Source organism: Lepidochelys kempii, chromosome 3 (genome assembly GCF_965140265.1).
Source record: "Lepidochelys kempii isolate rLepKem1 chromosome 3, rLepKem1.hap2, whole genome shotgun sequence".
Taxonomy (NCBI): Eukaryota; Metazoa; Chordata; order Testudines; family Cheloniidae; genus Lepidochelys; species Lepidochelys kempii.
This window is the reverse complement of record NC_133258.1, coordinates 56995818-57016482: the sequence shown is the minus strand read 5'-3', so window position 1 is coordinate 57016482 and position 20665 is coordinate 56995818. Positions and strand designations below refer to the sequence as shown.

At 36.9% G+C, this 20665-nt stretch overlaps 1 protein-coding gene across 40 annotated transcripts in view; it reads right to left on the bottom strand.

The window, feature by feature from the left end:
- The window catches only part of RIMS1 (regulating synaptic membrane exocytosis 1), a 507401-nt gene that overhangs the window by 179209 nt on the left and 307527 nt on the right, over positions 1 to 20665 (bottom strand). For 24 of the 40 annotated variants that reach the window (XM_073336446.1, XM_073336400.1, XM_073336430.1 and 21 more), the window contains 8 exons: positions 17799 to 17922; positions 10975 to 11021; positions 9804 to 9916; positions 8348 to 8478; positions 6862 to 7033; positions 6577 to 6733; positions 5414 to 5485; positions 889 to 1045 (listed from right to left, as the gene is read on the bottom strand). In XM_073336446.1, coding sequence (XP_073192547.1) covers positions 889 to 1045; positions 5414 to 5485; positions 6577 to 6733; positions 6862 to 7033; positions 8348 to 8478; positions 9804 to 9916; positions 10975 to 11021; positions 17799 to 17922 — 973 coding nt within the window. The remainder of the gene's footprint in view (positions 1 to 888; positions 1046 to 5413; positions 5486 to 6576; positions 6734 to 6861; positions 7034 to 8347; positions 8479 to 9803; positions 9917 to 10974; positions 11022 to 17798; positions 17923 to 20665) is intronic. The other 16 variants (XM_073336401.1, XM_073336416.1, XM_073336435.1 and 13 more) reach the window with 3 other exon arrangements.

Sequence of the window (20665 nt, the reverse complement as noted above, 5' to 3'; positions counted from 1 at the left end):
TTTTTATGAATGTAAAGCAGGAAAAAAACAAAAGAGATTCACTTATTCATTACTTGATGCCTACCAGAAGTTATACACACAGGAACTATATACTTAACTTTATAGCCAGTCTAAATGTTATCATTGTTCTCTGAAATACATATATATATATATATATATATATATATATATAAAAAGAAAAGGAGTACTTGTGGCACCTTAGAGACTAACCAATTTATTTGAGCATGAGCTTTCGTGAGCTACACTCACGAAAGCTCATGCTCAAATAAATTGGTTAGTCTCTAAGGTGCCACAAGTACTCCTTTTCTTTTTGCGAATACAGACTAACACGGCTGTTACTCTGAAATATATATATATATCATTTGGTATTTTATTGTTTTCTCTCTAACTAAACAAATCCCATAAAAAGAATCTTAGAATGTAATTTATAGGAACTGGTAACTTCAGATTACTCTTACTTGCAAAATCATTTCATTCATGGTTATTAATGGTATATTGTTATTTATTATTTATAGCACCCATGGTGGACTCACAAAAGGCACAGTCTCTCCCTGAAAGAGCTTCCAATCTAAATTTTAGATACAACACAATGAACAAAATGATAAACAGTAGGGAGGATGTCAGGTAAGGAAAGATTAGGGTTACAGTATTGCAATTAACAAAGCAAGAAACTTGATGGGTGATTTAAATAGAGGATTAAGGATGTGGTAGGCTTCAAACAATTTCTGTGCTTCAATATTAAACTAACACATGAAGAAAAAGTAATACACTGTGAAAAATAATGAAGAGTTCAATCAGATGAAAGTGACATAGAATCTCTGCTTGATTACACAAATTTTGAATCACAAAGTGTTTCAATAACTAATGTTGCTAACTTGTGAACCCTACCTCTGTAATGGCACATTTGGTAAACGTGAACGGGTCCTGCCCTGATCATCACCACGGTGAGGAGATACAGATCGTGAACGATGATGTGTTGTTCTTTGCTGTTCTGGCACAGTTAACGTTGTAGATCTACTTTCTCTAGTATTAGATCTATAACCTACTGGTAAAAGTGCAACAAAATGATGTTAGACAGTAAGGATCTGGGTCTACGAACATGCAGGTAATGGTTGGTCTTTCCAGGAAAGCACATCTAAATGATTACAAGATTTTCAAGTAGTCATTTAGCTATTGTAAATCCTGAAATGTCATGCAGCCAGGATTAATTACTAGCATTACCTTTAAATGTAATGTGTGTATATGTATAGAGGCAGAGAAACTAAGAGGAGTTTGGGTGCATACTGGGGAAGCGAGGCTTGAACAAGTCACCTGAATTGGGGGATATTACCTAAAATCTAATGCGTTAGGTATTGCTGCTCACTGGAGGTCACTTCTTCAAGTGACATGGTAATTGTTCTACACTGTGAACCCCAACCTCATTCAGTGTTTGTTTTATGAATTCAAAGCAATTTAGGTTATTTTCATCTAAACTACCTGCCCACCATGAATGGAAGAAGCAGCCAGTATGGAACAAAAGAGCATCCCTGAGATAAGAGATGGCTCCTGAGCCAGTTTCAGCTGAGTTCTAAGTGAACCGGACCAGAGCCACCCTTACTGCAATGAACATAAAAGTATTGACATTACGTTAAACATAGTAATTGGATACCAGAGATATTGCATAAGTAATTTTCCTGTGAATACTACGAGTGAACGGCAAATGGTCTGCTAAGTAAAAAAAATTTTAAAAATTGTTTAGAATTAAAAATCACTATCAGGATGTTTGTCCAATTTTAAAATTGCTTTAATCAACATTTCCAAACAAAAATACTTGAGCAGCAGCTTCTTGTTCATTTAACTATCAAGAGTAGTATTCAGCATATAATTTTTGTTCTTCTTTAATATTTACATTATGGCCGTACCAAAATCCCCTCAAAGGACTGTGGATACACTGCTATGCAATATACAAACCAAAGATTCACAGAGTTTGCAATCTCATGCAACAATTGAACACATGGCATACATGAATGAATGCTTAGATTTTGGGGAAATCATTAGCTATTGCAAGGAACAATCTGAACTCCTGCTTTAGCAACAGAGTGGAAAGAGAAACTCATTTTGAACAACTGTGTTATAATTTTTAAAAGTCAACACAGGTTCTGTATTCACATGATTCTGAGATGTTTAATACCACAAAAACATGTAACGTACAAAGGTGGCAGCTCCCTTAAAACAACACTTTACCCTATTCTATTGTACTTTGGCATTGTTACTTCAACACCAAGAAACAATTAACAATGGTGAGAATAACTTTAGCATAGATCTTCATAATTGCCATAACAACAACATAGTTGGTAATGTAACCACTGAGGTAGCAAAGGGACAAAGAGAGGCCTTGGAAGGAAAAAAAATAAATTCAATTTTCTTACATATTATAGGATAGATTATGCCATCCTTACTCATGCTGAGGAGCACCTTAATCCCAGACTAGTCCTATTGTAGTCAATAGCACTAAGAAGGAAGTAAGTGTGAGTAATGCTGGCAGTATCTGGTCTTAAAAGATTTGGCAGCGGGATTCCAGGAAGAGATGTTGTGAATCTGAATGAAGTGAAGTAGTTTGGGGTTTAGAGATAGTGTGAAATCCTGGCCCCATTAAAGAAAATGAGAGTTTTCCCTCTGGATTCAGTGTAAGTTATCAACATAGAGGCAGGAGCTGATATGTGACTCGATGAGCTTGCCCAATGAAAGGGCAGAATCGTGAAAGACTTCAGACAGAAAAGAAGGAGGAACTCCCAACAGATAGGAAGGGAACCACGAAAGCAAGAATTGCTTCAAGGAGGGAGTGATCCATTATGTTAATGGCAGTCATTTCATGTCAGTCATCTATCTAGAAACTTTTAATGAACCTTATGGCCATCTGATATTGTATCTCTACTAAATATATGTTTGATTCCACATACATGATATATTGTTTCAAAGTCTGGAATATATCATTTGTAAATCTCCTTTTTAAAAAAGAGCAAGTTAGGATAAAGCAACAAAATATGGGATCTTAATTGATTTTCCTCACTTGTAGATTGTCTGATAGCAAGTTTCAAATGTTAGGTGTGGATGCCATTAGAATTGCACCAAATCAGAGAATCAAATATGAAATCATAGAATATCAGGGTTGGAAGGGACCTCAGGAGGTCATCTAGTCCAACCCCCTGCTCAAAGCAGGACCAATCCCCAACTAAATCATCCCAGCCAGGGCTTTGTCAAGCCTGACCTTAAAAACTTCTAAGGAAGGAGATTCCACCACCTCCCTAGGTAACACATTCCTGATGGAAAGATGGAAAGAGAAAAAAGAAAAAAACAGTAGCAAAAAGACCCACATCAGGACCATACCTTACACACACACACATCCTTTAGGTTTTGTTTAATTATCTTGTTATCGCTTCACAGATGTCTCCAACCCAATAGCCATCTGATACTGGATGTGTGAAAGTTATTTTCAAAAGTAATTTGGGGACGTAGCTTCTCAGGCAATCTGAGTTTGATGCATAACACTGACAATGTTTTCCAACTGCAGCAGAAGAGTTGAGTCTCACCTGCTGTTTAACTCTAATTTGTTTATCTTAATATAAGTTTAGCATTGCATCTTCCTTTATCAGACCTTTTTTTTTTTCATTTATAACATTTGCCCTTTCCTAAGAGTTCAGGCTGCATGCACAAATGTAGTAAAACATATAACTTTGCATATATATATACACAGAGATTTCTTCCAGACAGAAACTAGAAGGAAACCAACTCTACAAACAGTCTCTCTCACCCATATCTGACAAATGTCAAAGGAATGAAACAGGTTATACATATTAAGTTCTGAAGGCCAGTTAACTTGGGCTCTGTCAGATGAGCTCGTAAAATGGGTTTGCATGAGCTGGTAGAACTAGTTTGGGAATAAGTTTCTTCCAGCCAGCCTACTCACATTAATTTAGCAACCGTTAGTATCAACTCAACTGTCATGGATGGCAGAGACTTCAAAAGCAGAGAGGTGGTCTCTGAGACAGTAAAGGCCCTAGTTACATATGGCCCATGAATTCTTCAAAGGTACAATGGCACACTTAGGCACCGAACTCCTAACGACTTTCAGTGGGACTTAGGCATCTAAGTGCTATTTGAGCATTCGAAAATGTATTCCAGTGAGTGCTGTTGTCATATACATTTTGAAAGACTGCTTTGTGGGATGGAAGATAGGTCATTGCAGATGGGGAATTGTTGCCCAGAATGAACTGGTAAGTGAAAAGCCCCATATAGTTTAAAAAAGGAATAGTGCAGCTTTCGAGATGAGTAAAGGATCACGCATGCCAATATCTGCACCCCCATTTGCGAAAGGAAAAAAAAGTGAAAAAATAATGGAAATCATTTTATTTAAAATATTTTTCTATTTAATTTGATGAAAGAATGAAGAAAATCACTCCATTAAATGTAATACTAGTGCTAAGGCTATTGGGACAAATTCTCTTCTTCGTTACGCGGGCACAACCCTATTGCTTTAAACTGATGTAAATGAGAGCAGAGTTTAGCTCATTCAGCAATGCAGTGATATTTCACACGAATGGCAAAAATGCCATGAATAACTGCTGTTTGTAGGTTACTTTAATCATAGATTAATAAGGAGAACTTTTCAAATACTACCATATTTTTAATATGTTCAGTACTTTCACAAGTAACTTTTACATAGAAAACCTGATTTAGCTTGGGTGGGTAAACAGCAACTCTTTACTAAGTCTGCCATGAATAGGAGTTTTAATCTTGTGATTTGTGGCAACTGCCAATGAAATATACTTAAGGTATGGTATCTAAAATATGCCCCGATGTTTTATTATATTGAATATACAAAGGGTGCTAACCTAAAGTGGAATCAAGATATTCTCTCTCTATATTTATACATTTATGCACATTTATGGTAATGATAATTCATGAATGCTTATGAAAAGTATAAAAGATATAGCCATGCCACATGCATTTGAATTTTCAACCATGCATTTAAAATATATTCCTTGGAGGACTGCATTATATCTGGGTTTCAAGCAAGAAGCAAAATAAAAAAAATGCAATGGAAATTGAAATTGTAATTAGTATTTTAACTGAATTATTAGAATAAAAATTGTAGTTTCACGTATGCTTAGAGCACTGTGAAGTAACAAACAAACAGCTTTGAACCATCTAAATGCAAAATCCAAACAGTCACATCTAAACAGAAATATTAATTAGTACATAACAGTACATTTTAATTTAATTTAGAAGGAAAGACACCACAGAGTAATTAGTCATACTGTTTTCTCCATAACACAATCTCCAAAACCAGCATCCTGCAGGAGTCTGGAAAATTAGAGGGGGAGGAGGGAAGGAACAGCAAAAAGAAGCAGGACCATGCTCTTCACCCACGCACCTGGAGGAACTACTCCAATACCATCATCAACATCATAATCTGAGATGTCACTATCACTGATTCGCTGAGATCCTGCACAACAGTAAGGCAAATAAATACCTGTATATCTGGTTGTATTGGAAAATGTAAAAATATGTTTAAATAAAAACTCTAGTTATTCCTGTGATTCAAACATAGGGTGATTTTATATTTAAACTATATGAAATGAGAATTAAACTGAATTTAGAATGAGGGCATAGTCTGATATCTATATGCTTATTTTTTTAATGCACGAGTTTCAACAGTATCTAGTTGTTACAGCTACTAAAAGTGCATCAGTTAATTATGAAGTTATGCACTGGCTGGAACTTATTAGTTTTCTTACTCTTACTCTTCTTAACAGGCAGGTAAAAGATCAGAAAAATACCTGAGAAAATACCTTTAGAATTTGTTCTTTATTTCTTTCATATTTTTAAAATGTAATCTAATTTCAGACAAAATGGTACAGTAGAGGCTACAGGTTGCAGCTATTTCCATATAGCAGCTATTTCAACCCATACTATATGCTATGCTATGGCTCTGAGAAATGCCACTTTTTAAAAACCATTGTTTTCACATTTAAATTCTCAAAAAATTAATACCTGATCAGAGAAGGACAGGTTTTGACTATTGTACTATTTTCTGATTTTCATCTTCCCAATCACACACATACAAACGCATTCTATGTAGCAAAAGTAAGTTTTGTATCGGGACAATAAGTGTGTCGGAGGTTGAAATGATCAATACACTAAAAGCTGCTCCCAGGCTTTAGAGTCTGAAGCTTTTTTTTTTTAAGACCCAACATTTAGTAATCATAAAAACATCCCATTTTCCTTGTTAAAATCATGTATTATGCTCAGTTCAGTGTTTAACAAAGACAGCTATGCAAAAACTAACATTTCAAACTATAGGTAATTTCAACAAATGTTGCCAACCTGGAAGTTGCATACCACAGTGGGGTTGATCAGGAAATGTAATAGTTTTTCCATTTCCAATTGTATTTTCAGTTATGTTTTGGAAAGAATATCTTTATTTTTGAATATGACGACCAAAACTTCATCTAAACATTATTACAGCATAACTGACTGTCACAAATCATTCCCAAATTAAAACTGAAAACGGACAGCGATAGCATTTGGACCTACTTTGTAATTTTTTGCTAGTGCTTTCTCCACCATGGACATGTCTCCTCGGCATGAAAGGTGATGGCTGAGGCAGAGGTAGTGAGGATTCATCATGTGTCTGCAGTTTATACCAATGTGGTTCATCATCTAAAAGTGCTGTCTCCAGCTCTATAAGGATCTAGGAGAAAATTTATTGAACTTAATCTTAGTTTAAAACTGCACAGCATTATTTTTTTAATACAGAAGTGTTAGACTTTCTTATATGCTTAAAATATAATTATTTTGTAATGCCATTGTATATATCACCTCTCCAAGAAATTCACTCTCTTCTTCTTGTACTCTTGGCTGGTCCCATACGGTTATTTCTAACATTCGTTCTCTAAAATCTCTACGATGTACATGTGAATAGAGAAAAGTTTGGTTCCATTTTGGTTCTAGGCTTTTCTTTACTGTTTTGGTCCTCCTTTTACTTTTATCACTGAAACATAAACATTCTTGTAAATTATAATGCAAAAACAGGTCACATACTGCCATCTAGTAACCAAGACTATAATTACAGGTTTCAGAGTACAGATTTCAGAGTAGCAGCCGTGTTAGTCTGTATTTGCAAAAAGAAAAGGAGGACTTGTAGCACCTTAGAGACTAACCAATTTATCTGAGCATAAGCTTTCGTGAGCTACAGCTCACTGCTGGGAATAGCTCATCTTAAGTGATCACTCTCTTTACAGTGTGTATGATAACACCCATTTTTTCATGTTCTGTGTGTATATAAATCACCTCACTGTATTTTCCACTGAATGCATCCAGTGAAGTGAGCTGTAGCTCACAAAAGCTTATGCTCAAATAAATTGGTTAGTCTCTAAGGTGCCACAAGTACTCCTTTTCTTTTAGGTTTCAGAGTAGCAGCCATGTTAGTCTGTATCCGCAAAAAGAATACAGATGCATCCGATGAAGTGAGCTGTAGCTCACGAAAGCTTATGCTCTGATAAATTTGTTAGTCTCTAAGGTGTCACAAGTACTCCTTTTCTTTTTTCAAGGCTATATTTGTTTTCATCCTTTCTGATTTAAACATCATGATTACTAGGCTTGGCAATATTCAATTTGTATTTTTTTATAATTATGATGGATATCATCAATGTTTATTTTAAAGCATTTTTCTGTATCTATTTAAATTTTCACAGTTGTACAAAATTATAAATTTTAAGCATTTTTTCAATTTTTAGTTATTTAAATTTTTACAATTGTGGGAAATTATGGGAGGGATTAGACAATGGGGGGCATACAATAATTATTTAATGATATTAGGTGATGAGATTCAAAAAAGTTAAAGTTGTATAATAATTAAAACACAATTTGTCAACATCACATGTCAAAATACATGAAGTAAATATCCTTAGATCAAACGCTAATAAGACCTCAAGCAACATTTTTCTTACTTTGCCTATCTGTAAATTTCTATTATTATTGTTTGGAATATTTTTTTATCTGTTTGTATGTGTATGGTGAAATCAATGTTTACTTACATTTTACTGATAAAAAGCCTAATGATCTTTTATGTCTAAAATGGATCAGTATCTGCTGTGCAGTATTCCAGGTTCAGCCATATTTCTATGGAGCAAATTACTTACAATTTGATATTATCTGATTATAAATGCATGCTAGTTTTATACCTTTTAAGGTTCATCTAAACTACAATAAACTATTAAAGGAAAATATGAGAGAAACATGCATTTAAACTATAACTAAAATATTTAAAATGTTCACTTGATACATTTTTCACTTGGAATATTACCTTCTATCTGGAAGAAAATACATTTTTACATAAGGATTCCTGGGACGCCCATCTCCTCTAGGTGGCAGATCTGTTGCTTGTAGAACATTTACTATTAACTGATGCCCCACTTTGTCATACCACAGTTTCACCTACAAGATCCAAGTTACCAGAAATTATTCATGAAAATGAAAGTATATACAATTATTTTTGCTGCGTATCATTAGCCAAAACATAAAATGTTTTTCGGAAGGGCTAACAATGTTTCATACAGTTTTCTACAAGATTTTTTTCTTTTGTTTTGTGTGAGATTTTAGTTTGGACGTTTTGGGTTTCTTATGGCAGAAATCACACCACATGAACTAAAAAAATGGCTCTCAGCCAATTTGGAAGAATCCATGACAGTTATTTCTCCAAGCCTTTTTTCGAATACGCAAAGGCTTTGCACATAAATATTGGATCATGAAATCTCTGGCAATATCACTCTTCAAAAAAACCTGACTATTAAATAAAAGTTCCACAGATCTTCATTACATTCTTCAAGTATAACTAACATTCTTAGGTTTCTAACTCACTGAAGCAAAACCTAGCCTTACAGTACTGAGGGGGCAGTGGGGACACTGGCCACTGTTATCTTTGCTATCTCAGCTCTGTTTTGTGGAGAGAGAATTCTTACAGCAAGATGGATAAATATACAGAGAGGCTCACAATATTGCTTCTTTGGGGCCTCATCCTGCACTCAAACATATATGCCACTGATTTCAATTGATACATGATCAGGTCCTTAGAAAGCAGTAGCATATGTTTTTGATTACAGCCTGCTACAGACGGAAGCTGTGGGCTAGCTATACTGTCTAGCCCGTAGACTATGTTCTGTACGTAGTCATGCAGTACACTGGGTTACATAGGAGTGAGTTTACTTCAGTAGTACTATCTTAAATGCTAGGTGGGAAGCATGTACTGTGGTGATACTTGATGTAGAGGTGGAATGCATTTAACCTGACTTGTTTAGCAGATACTTTTATGAAAACTATTAAATGTGATCAAGCTAGTTCGTAAAATAATTGTACCATAAGGGCATATTTGAGTCTGTTCTCTGCTTAGCATCTGGAAAAATTACTATCTACGTGACTCCAATACCTTTAAAGAGACTGGAAGCATGTACAAATAATCTATGAGAGTATTCATTACATCTTTTATATGCACAACTTCCATTATAATCACATAAAATTATATGAAGTAATGTTCATATAATCAAAAAGGCGTCGTTGAACAGAATAGACCTTCCAAGAATATAACTCTTCACATGTCCTACACAGAGATGAAACAGAAAGAGCAGCAGAAAACTGATTATTTGCTTAATAATAGATTACCCATGTTATGTAACATAGCCAGATATTTCTCAATACTCACAGAAACAAACAAAATATACTGTAACAGATAAATGGTATTCCCTCTGGGTATAATATACACTTACAGAAAGCTGGCCTGGTAGGACTTGTGGTGCATCTTTTAGAGCTCCAGGACTAGTTGGAGAAATAACAGAAATAGAAGGCCTTTCCATCTTCTGAGATTCAAAAGAACTTGAACCTAAATGAATGAAAGAAACAAGAAACAATGGAAGACCTAGAACTGATTTCAAGCCAATTTTATTAGATCTGTGAATTACTTTGGTTTTCTAACTATTCAAGGCTGGTTTATACACAGTTTCATCAGTTTATTTTAAAGTATGATTTTAAACTTATTTAGTTAAGCTGGTGCAAAAAGCTGCGCGGACACTCCTATTTCAGTTTAAATCAGTCAAATTTTTGTTTAGGTCAAGTAAATTAGGAACAGGTTTAAGCTAAACAGAAATAAGAGTATCCAAACGGGTCTGCACCAGTTTAACTAAGCAAGTGCAAGCTATTGTGTAGACAAGATCTCACTTCTACCTACATTTTGGAATCTCTTATGTGAAATAAACTATCAGGTGCCCCTCAATTCCAGTGGAAGCTGCTTTCTTTCAGGTGTGCCTTATTAAAGGCTTCTACTCTCCTGCTGTAAAAAAACCCACCCCCATGAGGGGAGTGGCTATCAGTGCTGGGAGCATGGCTCCCAGCACTGGTGCACTATCTACACTGCCATTCTACAGTGCTCACAGTTGCTTTGCTCAGGCGGGTGCTTTTTCACACCCCTGAGTGAGAAAGTTTCAGTGCTGTAAAGTGGCAGTGTAGACAAGGCCTAAGAGACTCACAGAGGGGCACATTCTGGATCAGATAGGGAGAGATGTGGTCTAGGAATCTGAACAGGGGAAGGGCAATCAGAGATGGGAAATTATGACTCCCTCTGCAGCCTCTGGCAACTTCCTTACTTAATTCCTCTGCCTCATCTTTCTCATAGGTAAAATGAGGGTAATAATAGTTACCTTTCTTACAGTGCTGATCTAGAAAGATTAGACTGTCTGGGACCACAAAAAATGCTGTATCCACATGGTATTAACACCACATGGACTTTCATTGTTACTGTGGAAGAAAGCATTAAAATACAGCCCAGATTTGAACTATATAATATTGATTCTAGTTTTACACAATGATAAAGGAAACACAGGGTTTTTAATGTAAAAATATTTTTGCAATATGTGTGCAGATAAAAACAAAATGTATACTTACTGGACTCTAATGGAGGATGGGAACTCTCAGGAATCCTTGGAATGTCACTAAAAAGACATATACAAAAAATAATAAGAAATAACTGAACTGCTGATCCACAGTACTAAACAGACACAGCTAACTACAAAGTTTCTGGCACACCTTTTTCGGACATCTGTTAGTTTTTGTTTTAATATGTTTGTCAATATGTGGTAAGGAAGGAGAATTATTTCAGGACGGCTTGCCACTGTTTACTAATGTGCATGAAAGCTTTAATCCCAAAGAAGACTTTTTTCAAATGATGAATAAAAACAAACCATGGTCACTATAATGTTAATATTGTAGTTGGAGGTTACAAAACATTTTTACAACCAAAACAGCAAAAGTGTTTTGGAAATGAGAAGTCTTACGGCTACTGAAGCTCACTTCTTTTCTGGTCAAATCAAAACAACATAGATTGTAAAACTCACTAGTAATTTTTATACACATGTCTCAAGGAGTTCGATGAATGAAACCGATGAAAATGTCTTATGACAATAAAGAGAAAAAGCAGATAACATGGGCAATGTTAAATAAACAAAGAAAAGGATAACAACGTATTACTTCAAAGACTATAAACATGCAACATATTGCAACTGAATATACATAGACATACAGACACATACACACACCCACACAGAAAAAGAGTGGATCAAATTCTGATCCAGTTACATGAGTGTAAATCCAGAGTAACCCCACTGACATCAGCTTTACAGTGGCTGTCAGAATCTGGCTGTTATTAATATTTGGCCCTGTAGTATTATTTCCAACAATCTCCAAAAATACATTCCAGGAGTAAGAAAGGAAATAAATTTCTTCAATGAGTCACTTAAAAAAGAGATTAAACACTCATAATACAATCCAAACCACAAACTGCAATACAATTTACAGCTAAAATTTGCAAAAAGTGAAGTCTAACGTTAAGGCACTATCCCCTTATTTAGAGTCTTCAGGTGAAGTGCTGAAGCTAATGAGAGTTGCCACATATGCAGCACTTTTGAAAATCAGGTAAATTCCTCTGGAATTTTCTTAGGAGCTTAAGGGAATTGATAAACAAGTCCCACTGAATTTCAATAGGTGTTGGCCATCTAACTCCCTTAGGTTCCTTTGAAAATTCTAGCTCCAGTACCTAATAATTGATTCAGGAGCCTAACTTTAGGCTCTTATTTTTTTTAAATCTTGGTCTATATGACAGACAAAAAACAAAACCAAACTCCAGAGCTATTAGTGGGTATCTCAGTTCAGCTTACATCTTATGTTATAGTGTATGGAAATGTTTTCCTGTGGCATGCCTTTGCGGTTCAAGAATGATGTGGTCACCTCAAAACTCATGGAAATAAAGTCATGGAAACAGCATTTTCCATTCTTTAGAGTATTTCTGGTTTGCTAAACTACAGACACAAATGCATCATTGAGATGTTATTAGACATTCTATAGTCAAGGCTGAGTTGATGTCTTCCATTTAAAGCAGTATTTCAATCTTTTTATTTAACATGGAACTTAGCATATTTAACCACCAAACCTGCAGCATTTACTCAACAGATCCAAACTGATTTTTATACAGGTAATATATTAACTTAGTTAATGTTTTTTTCCCATTCCAAACATTTAAAAATACTCCCAATTGAAATGTAGCTTTGTTTATATTACAATAACACCTAGACATTTAAATAAAGACCCCATTGTACTAGGCTGAAAACATGGTCCTGTATGAAAACATGGTCCTTGCCCTGTATGTAAAATGACAAGTTATATAGGAGAGGGTAGGGAGCGAGTTATATTATCGAATATACACATTTCCCTTTTTTTCCTTTACCGTCAAGTGATAACCGTCACAAATTGGCTGATCTCTGATAGGCTTCCGAGCAAAGGTGAGTCTGAAGGGAAGATTTAAAGGAGGGAAAAGTGCAATGTGGAAGAAGGCACAAATATGTTTGTGTCAGATATCACAAAAATGGGTGGTGAAGGCTGGAATTACCTGGAGCAGTAGAGGCAGGAGGACTTGGCAGGAGACACAAGCACTTAAAAGAATTTTAGATAGATAGATAGATAGACTTCACTGATTCTTACAGGCTGATTCTTATTTACATTAAAGCCACTTTGCACTGTCAGAGTAGTTAAATGTCAGAGCGGTTACACTATCTAAGTATAAAATGAGAATGAGAATCAGGCCCTTATGGTTTACAAGAAGAAAATTGAATAAGACAGTGAAGGAGAGGGGAAGACACAAGCCAAGGGTTAAAGAGCAGAGAGGAGGGCTTAAAGGGGGTTAAAGAAGATAACACAGAACTGGTCTTTGGAGCCAGGCTATGGAAACTGGGGAGTGGGAAAAATAATCATGCCTTCTTTGTTTAAAACTATACATTCCAGGCAGAAAACGCTTTAATTTTAAGCCACCTTTGGGCCCACCCCCGAAATAAACCTGGTCTGCTCTGAGGGCTGAGACATCCCTTGCATAATTTAGAGAGTCTTCAGGGCTGCTGTGTCCCTGCCCCGACATGCTGTTCCTGCCCCCAGCCTCATTCTGGCACCCTGCTCATGTTCCTTGGCATGTTCCTTACATCAGAGCTTGTAAGCGAGTCACAGAAAAGAAGCTAATGGCTGTCTTCTGCAGTTCTTGTGCCGGGGGAATCCTTCTCCCACAGCTGGAACTAGCATTTTAGAGCCCCTTTACACTGCTCTGTCCCTTGTTCTTGGTGGAAGAGCGCAAGAGTGGGGGGTCAAGACATCACCCCAGGAATCTAGGCGATGCATTTAAAGAGTACAATCTCCGCAAGGTTTACCTGAGACTGAATGGGCAACAGTTCTCTGGCTAGTAAAACAAATGTGGCATCCTGTGTTTCTTTATAATTTAAAGGCCATTTCTGCAGAGAAGTATGATTGTCTTTGTCACTGGACAATGTGGCCAGCGACAGACACCAGGTTATGGTGCTCTTACTGCAGGGATTTGAGGAACCAGTTCAGAAATCATCTTTACTTGGAATCCCTACAAAATTCTGTACTGACACATCACATGACATTTATTAATGACTAGCATGTATATAGTATAGTCTGTGAATCTGATTGTGCGACTCTTAGCCATGGAAGACATTACTTATTTATATAGGTACAAAGGACGTGAAGTCACTGCACATGAAAATGGATAATAATGGATTACCACTACTGGTCTTCAAGAAATAATAATATATGGTGTGCTATTAAGGATAAAATTACAATTTCAATGTCAACCCATATTTAATACAGTGTATCATTATTATTATTACTTGTCCAGAGGCACCAGTCAGGATTGGGAATTTTTTGGTGCTGGTTGCTTTACAAACATATAGAAAGACAGGATCCCTGTCCTGAAGATTTTACTATATAAGAAATTAGATTAAATTGTGTATTAAACAAAGGAAGATCTCTATTAATAGCTGAATACTAAGATTCACTTTTATGAGTTTGGAGTCACCACATAATTCAGCTGGCAAAGCAAAAAAGAAGCTACAGGAGACTAGCAATCTGTCATCTAAAAGCAAACAACAATAATAATGTTCTTCCTATACTACAGTTTATTTCAAATGTAGCATTTCAGAATTAAAGAAAATAATTATTTTTATGGTGCATTGTTCTTTGTTAGTCTTTATCAAAATTTCTTCTGTTGTAAATTGTGTGTGATTGACCATTTAAAAAATGACAGACAGGTCAATCTCGCTCTGAGTGAAGTCAATGGAAATTTCTCTTTTGACTGCAATGGGTGCACGATCAAGTCTTTAATGAAGCCTTTCATTTCAAGTTATATGCTCTAGTCCATTTGTGACATTTATTTGTTCTTTCCAGTTATTAGTGCCAGTAGGAAATAGCTGTAAGTAGTGAAATGTCAGGAATGAATGATTACAGCAGAAGGACATTTCTAGGTAGTGTGTCAAATCCTACTCTGATTTAATAATATAGTAATACTGAAACCTCTCATATGAATACTCACATGATTAAAGTGAGCAGGATTTGGTCTATAATATTACTGCAAGAAACTATCCATTGATCAAACCATATGTTGAAGCAAATAATCACATTTGGGTTCTACTATTCACAAGTGCAATAAAAACTGTCAAGTTTAACACTATAAGATCTAAAGAGGTACATTCCTGACATTAGTAAAAAAAAATTTACAGTGGGCTTAGTATGATACATTCAGTATTGCATGTACTTTGAATCTAATTACTCAGCAATTGTATTTTATGTACAATTCTTCTTCAAGAAAACTTTACTGAACATTTTCAGTTGTACTTTAAAGCTTTTGAAAGTTATTATAATTACCTCATTTACTCATCTTCTCTACTGGTCAGTTATCTTACAAATTATTAACCATACATAATGCAGTACTTAAAATATGTCAGTGTTACTATCGCTAAAGCTGCACTATCTGCAAGTGCCAATTTAACAATATTCTATTACTTACTCAGCATCTTCTTTCTGTATTTCTGCCTTAATTGCTCAAGTTGTTTAATTATTTTGCATTCTCCTCCACCCAAAACCACACCGAGGTCCAATCTAGGCCCAATGAAATACATACTGGTTCTGCTACATAGTTAAGTATGGGAAAGCTTGGACCTAAGACTAAAAATTTCAAAAACATTTGTTTGGTTTTGGTATTCTTAAGAGTTAGAGTCTGATTCTACAGTCTTCACCTGGGCAAATCTCCTTATTAAAGTACATGGATGAGTTTGCCTGAATAAGAAATACAGCATTAGGTTTTTATATGTGCTGCAGTTACCATCCTAATGCTGATTTCCGTCTCTGAGTAACAAATTCACAGTCAAGTTTTCACCTTCCATTTAAAAGGCCACTCTCAAGATGGCTGTCCAAAAATTTTTATCTTCTCTAACCTACTTTTTCTTGAAGTACCAATGTAGTACACCAATTCTGTGTAAGTACAGTGGTCTCCATTAAAAAAAAAACACGTTCAACATCTACCAAATGTAGCCATCTCACATTATCACAGGTACATTAACAGCTGGTAAATACTAAACAATCATTCTATGTTAACTAAACCAGAGGTTTATTGTCAAGCACAGGGAGCAGAACCTTCTAGTAAGAATAAAGTGTTTCAAGCTTCTGACTCTAAAGATCATTACTGGATCTGAGACACATTTCAGATAAATTATGACATGGATGAAATCCGGAAATGTCAGATTGGGAAAAGAATGCACAATTTTGGAGAAAAAAACAGCTGGGCTTCTAACTAGAAGATTACTGCTAAAGCATTAGTGTTGAGTGCCATACAGAACACATATCACTGACATTTGGGCAAGTGAATTTCAGATAGGAAACTAAAGAAACATTTTCAAATTTTACTAAATTTTATCTGAAACTAAACTCTGACTGTTTGCCCACCTCTTGTTATTCCTGAGTAAAAAAAATTGAGACAAACCAAAATCCCGCCTGAGTGTGTATGCGGGGAGTCGTCAAGATTGTATTTGGGTGGCTAGCTAGAGACACAGCTCAGGCTGCCACAGCCATTCTGTTATGTTTCGGTGCTTGTTTGAGCAGAGCTAGCGTGTGTATGTCTACCCGAGCTGCGAATTACACCTCCTAGCTGCAGCGTAGACGTACCCAGTTTGGTCACAGCTCTAGGACCAAACCCTACTAGTTTTACTTAAGCAAATAGTTTCACTGATTCCTTATGGGACTATTTGTACAATCTAGACAAACAGAATTTGTCCCCCAAATTATCATTATTTTGCAACTTCCAACTTGGATTTATATTAAATTCAGAATAATTTAATGTAAACTGTTATTATGAGAATGATTTTATAAACTAATGAACACAGATATTACACAAACACCTTTTAATGACGGTATCATTTATAATTACGGTAAAAAAAATCTTGGAAATAACTTAGACATTAGAATGTTTAACTATAAATGGCACTCCTTGAATTCCTCATGAACTGATTTATTTCAAGTCATATGATGTTTAATGTTTACTGATGCCTGCTTCCAAGTCAGCAGTGTTCAGATAATTGATGTTACTGTGAATGAATCAAGTCTGAGAGCCTAACAAAGCAGGTCTTACTCAGGCACAGTTCCAACCCATTGTAATGGGAGTCTCACCTGAGTACCTCCTGCAGAATCAGGATCCAAGTTTCTCTTGTCAACATCATGGAAAATCCCAAAGGGACAAGACCCCTTGCAGATCAAGAGCCACCCAGATTGATCTCTGGCAAGGTCCTTAAGGTGGTCTATTCAGTTTATGTTCATTACTGGCAATATTTCCCCTTTGCCATTTGACAAATATGCTCTTTACTACTTTGTCTCAAAAATTTCGCCTTAATAGTGATATTACTGCAGCTATAGAACAAATCTAAGTTTGTAACAGGCAGTGAAGAAAATGGAGTATACAGATTATAAGTAAAAAGAAAAGGAGTACTTGTGGCACCTTAGAAACTAACAAATTTATTTGAGCATAAGCTTTCGTGAGCTACAGCTACAGTAGAAAATGCAGAATGCATCCGATGAAGTGAGCTGTAACTCACAAAAGCTTATGCTCAAATAAATTTGTTGGTCTCTAAGGTGCCACAAGTACTCCTTTTTGCGAATACAGACTAACACGGCTGCTACTCTGAAACCTGAGATTATAAGTAAACGTTTCAAAAGGTAAATTGTCCTCCAATATTATAAGGTAATAACTTTCAAACTGACTAGTATGTTAACATATCAGAGTATTTTACAGCACTACAAATATATATAGATATGTATCAGTTTTTAAAAATCCTGCTAATACATGTAATTTACTAAACTTAAGAAGCATGTTTTTTTAGCCTTACCCAATAGGCCTTGAAACAATAATTTCAACTTGAGGTTCTGATTTTGATTCTAAAATAATGTTGTAAACTTCTTCATTTGTAGCTCCAGGCAGGGGTTTACCATTCCATTCTAGAACTTCATCCCCTTGAATTTAAAAAGAAAGATATTTTTAATCTTATTGTCCATATTTTTTTTTCACAAAAACAGCAAAACATATATAAAGTCAATGTAACTCTAAGCTACATTCCCTAAAATCAAAAATACTATTGTGAAGATATTAGAAAGAGTTTTTAAGACACTCTCAATACTCGTTTCCAAAACACTGCTATTACCTACAAACAGTACAGTGTTTTCAATATTTCCTAAATAATATGGCAACCAGTATTGTGCCATGAAATGAAAGAAGTGTGCTACCTTTTGAGAGTCACTTTATTAACGAGAGCTGTGTATAATAAAGATAGGTTGATCTCCAAAAGTAACATATCTGATTGCCTAAGAGTTAAAAACTTACAAATCATGAGATTTTTCAATGACAGTTATATAATATGTATTTAATATGACTTTGGTACCCAAAGGGTAGTCTTCATAGCTTGTACTAAATGAAACAAAAGATTAAAAGGTGATGGATGAGTCAGTGTCTCCTGGAAAGATAAAAGAAACAAGCTGATGTGAAATTGTTGGATGAGAGTTAATCACTCTTTTAAGGTGTTCAGAGCTAGAATTCAAACATATACTTACAATGTATCTCTATATTTGTCAGTGTTACATCAAGAGGGAAACCTTAAAAATGTTTTCTAAAATAAGGTCAATATATAAAATTAATTCTCAGGAAACCATTAAATAAGTTCGCAATTACTAACAGGGCCAACCATAGGCAGTAATCAAAAGCACTACAAGGCAGACTGCATTTTGTTTTATTACTATTTTATTTCGTGATAATGACTTAGTATTTCTCAGATTCAGTCCTGTACCAATGACTCAGGTATGGTGTCGGGCTTTAACTGTGTTGCCAGAGGCCTTTGGATAAGATCTAAAGTAAGGCCTGAAAAACTGAGTTTGTTAAAAATCTAAAGGAATTCTTCATAAGATTAAAAGTCCATCCTAGTCAAACTTGATTTCAGATAATTACATTCTGCCTTCCACAATTCTATGTTCAACAATTACTATTCTTTCAACTCTGAGGAATCTGCAATTCAGGAGTAGACATAAAGATCACTGTGCAGAGTTTGTATATGTTTGTAAAGCACTTTGGGATCCTTTAGGATGTGAAATGTTATAGTACATTAATGAAGGAGTATTATCATTCAGCGTTGCTGAAGTTAGTTTTCCTCTATCAAGTGGCGGGAAATAAACTGGGTTATTTATCTAAAACTAACTAGCAGCCTATTTAGTACAGCCAACCTTAATTCTGGCATTTCCTAATTTTTGAATGTTTGACTTTGCAACCTTAATAATGTTTTAATATAGATTTTGTGTGCATAAGTTCCTAGATTTTTTTTTAAAAAAAGCAAACTGGAAAAAAATTATCTTGTGGCATTGTATTGACATTTGTATGTTCAGTAGCATGGTTGGACCCTTTAGATCAGTGGTTCTCAACTGATTACACATAGTGGGCCACATATGCAGCCCACAGTGTGTTACCTGGAACACAGGGGCTGGGTGGCAGGGCAGCAGCAGCCCCAACCTCGACCCTCGCTATGCGGGACGGACGGCTGCCCACCCTGGACACCAGTGCCAGAAGGCTACCCTGGACACTGGTCCCCGACATCTAGCTGCCCAGACCCTGGACCCAGTGGGGCCAGGTGGCTTCCCCGGACCTCCGTCACATGGCTGCCCAGCAGCCCCGACACCCCCTCTGCATGGGCTGGGCCGGCTGCCTCAGACCTGGAGCTTGCAGGGGCCTGGCGGCATCCCTGACCCCCACCAGGCGGGGCAGGCCGGCAGCGCCGGAGCTTGTAGGGCTGGACAGCTGTGACGGATCCCCAGAGCTCACAGGGCTGGCTGGGAACCCTGGATCCCCAAACCCATTGGGCTCGCTGGCAGCCCTGACCCCTCCGCGCCGGGCGGTGCAGCAGCTGAGCATGGGGCGGGCTGGCTGCTCCAGACCCCAACCCTGCAGGGCTGGCCAGGACCCCCGGAGCCCTGACCCTGTGGGGCTGCCAGCAATCCCTTACCCCGTGGGGCCCGCTGGCAGCCTCCACCCTGAACTCCCGCCACACAGGGCATGCCCAGCCGGACCCCTCGGTGCTGGGCAGCAGGGCAGCTCGGACACCCCTGTGCTGGGAACCCGGGATCTTGGGCACGACCTTTCAGCTCTGTGCTAATTGGGCCAAATACGGCCCATGGGCTGAGAACCACTACTTTAGATCCACTGCACAGACCTCTGTCCATTAAGCTAATGGAGTAACTGATAACAGTAATAGGTTGTCATCCTCAATGTGGACCAGGACTAATGAGAGATGTGGTTGTCATTGGTTTTCACAGATATTTGCTGACAGAAAAGGAGTAGTGAGATTCAAGAATTTTTGGTTCCATTCCAGGTTTTGGAGGGCACAGACTTTCCTGCCAGTTACCACCAAGTTTGACTCCTTCTGCCCTGTCCCCTCCAACCTGTTCCTCTCCCAATCTCATTTTCCTCACGTAGCTAGTCCCTGTCTCATGCTTTTCATCCCAGTCCCTTTACCTAGCAAGTCCTAGTCTCACACTTCCTGACTCTCCCAACTGTCGCAGTCTGCTTGACAGTTCCCAACTGCATGCAGCTACTTCTCACCAGTTTCCTTACCCAGCCAGTCCTCCGTTCACCCGTCCTGGCTCCTCATCCAAACTGTCTCTCCCCTGACTCGGCCTCTAATCCCCTCCCATCTGTCCCCACTATCTCCCAGGCTCT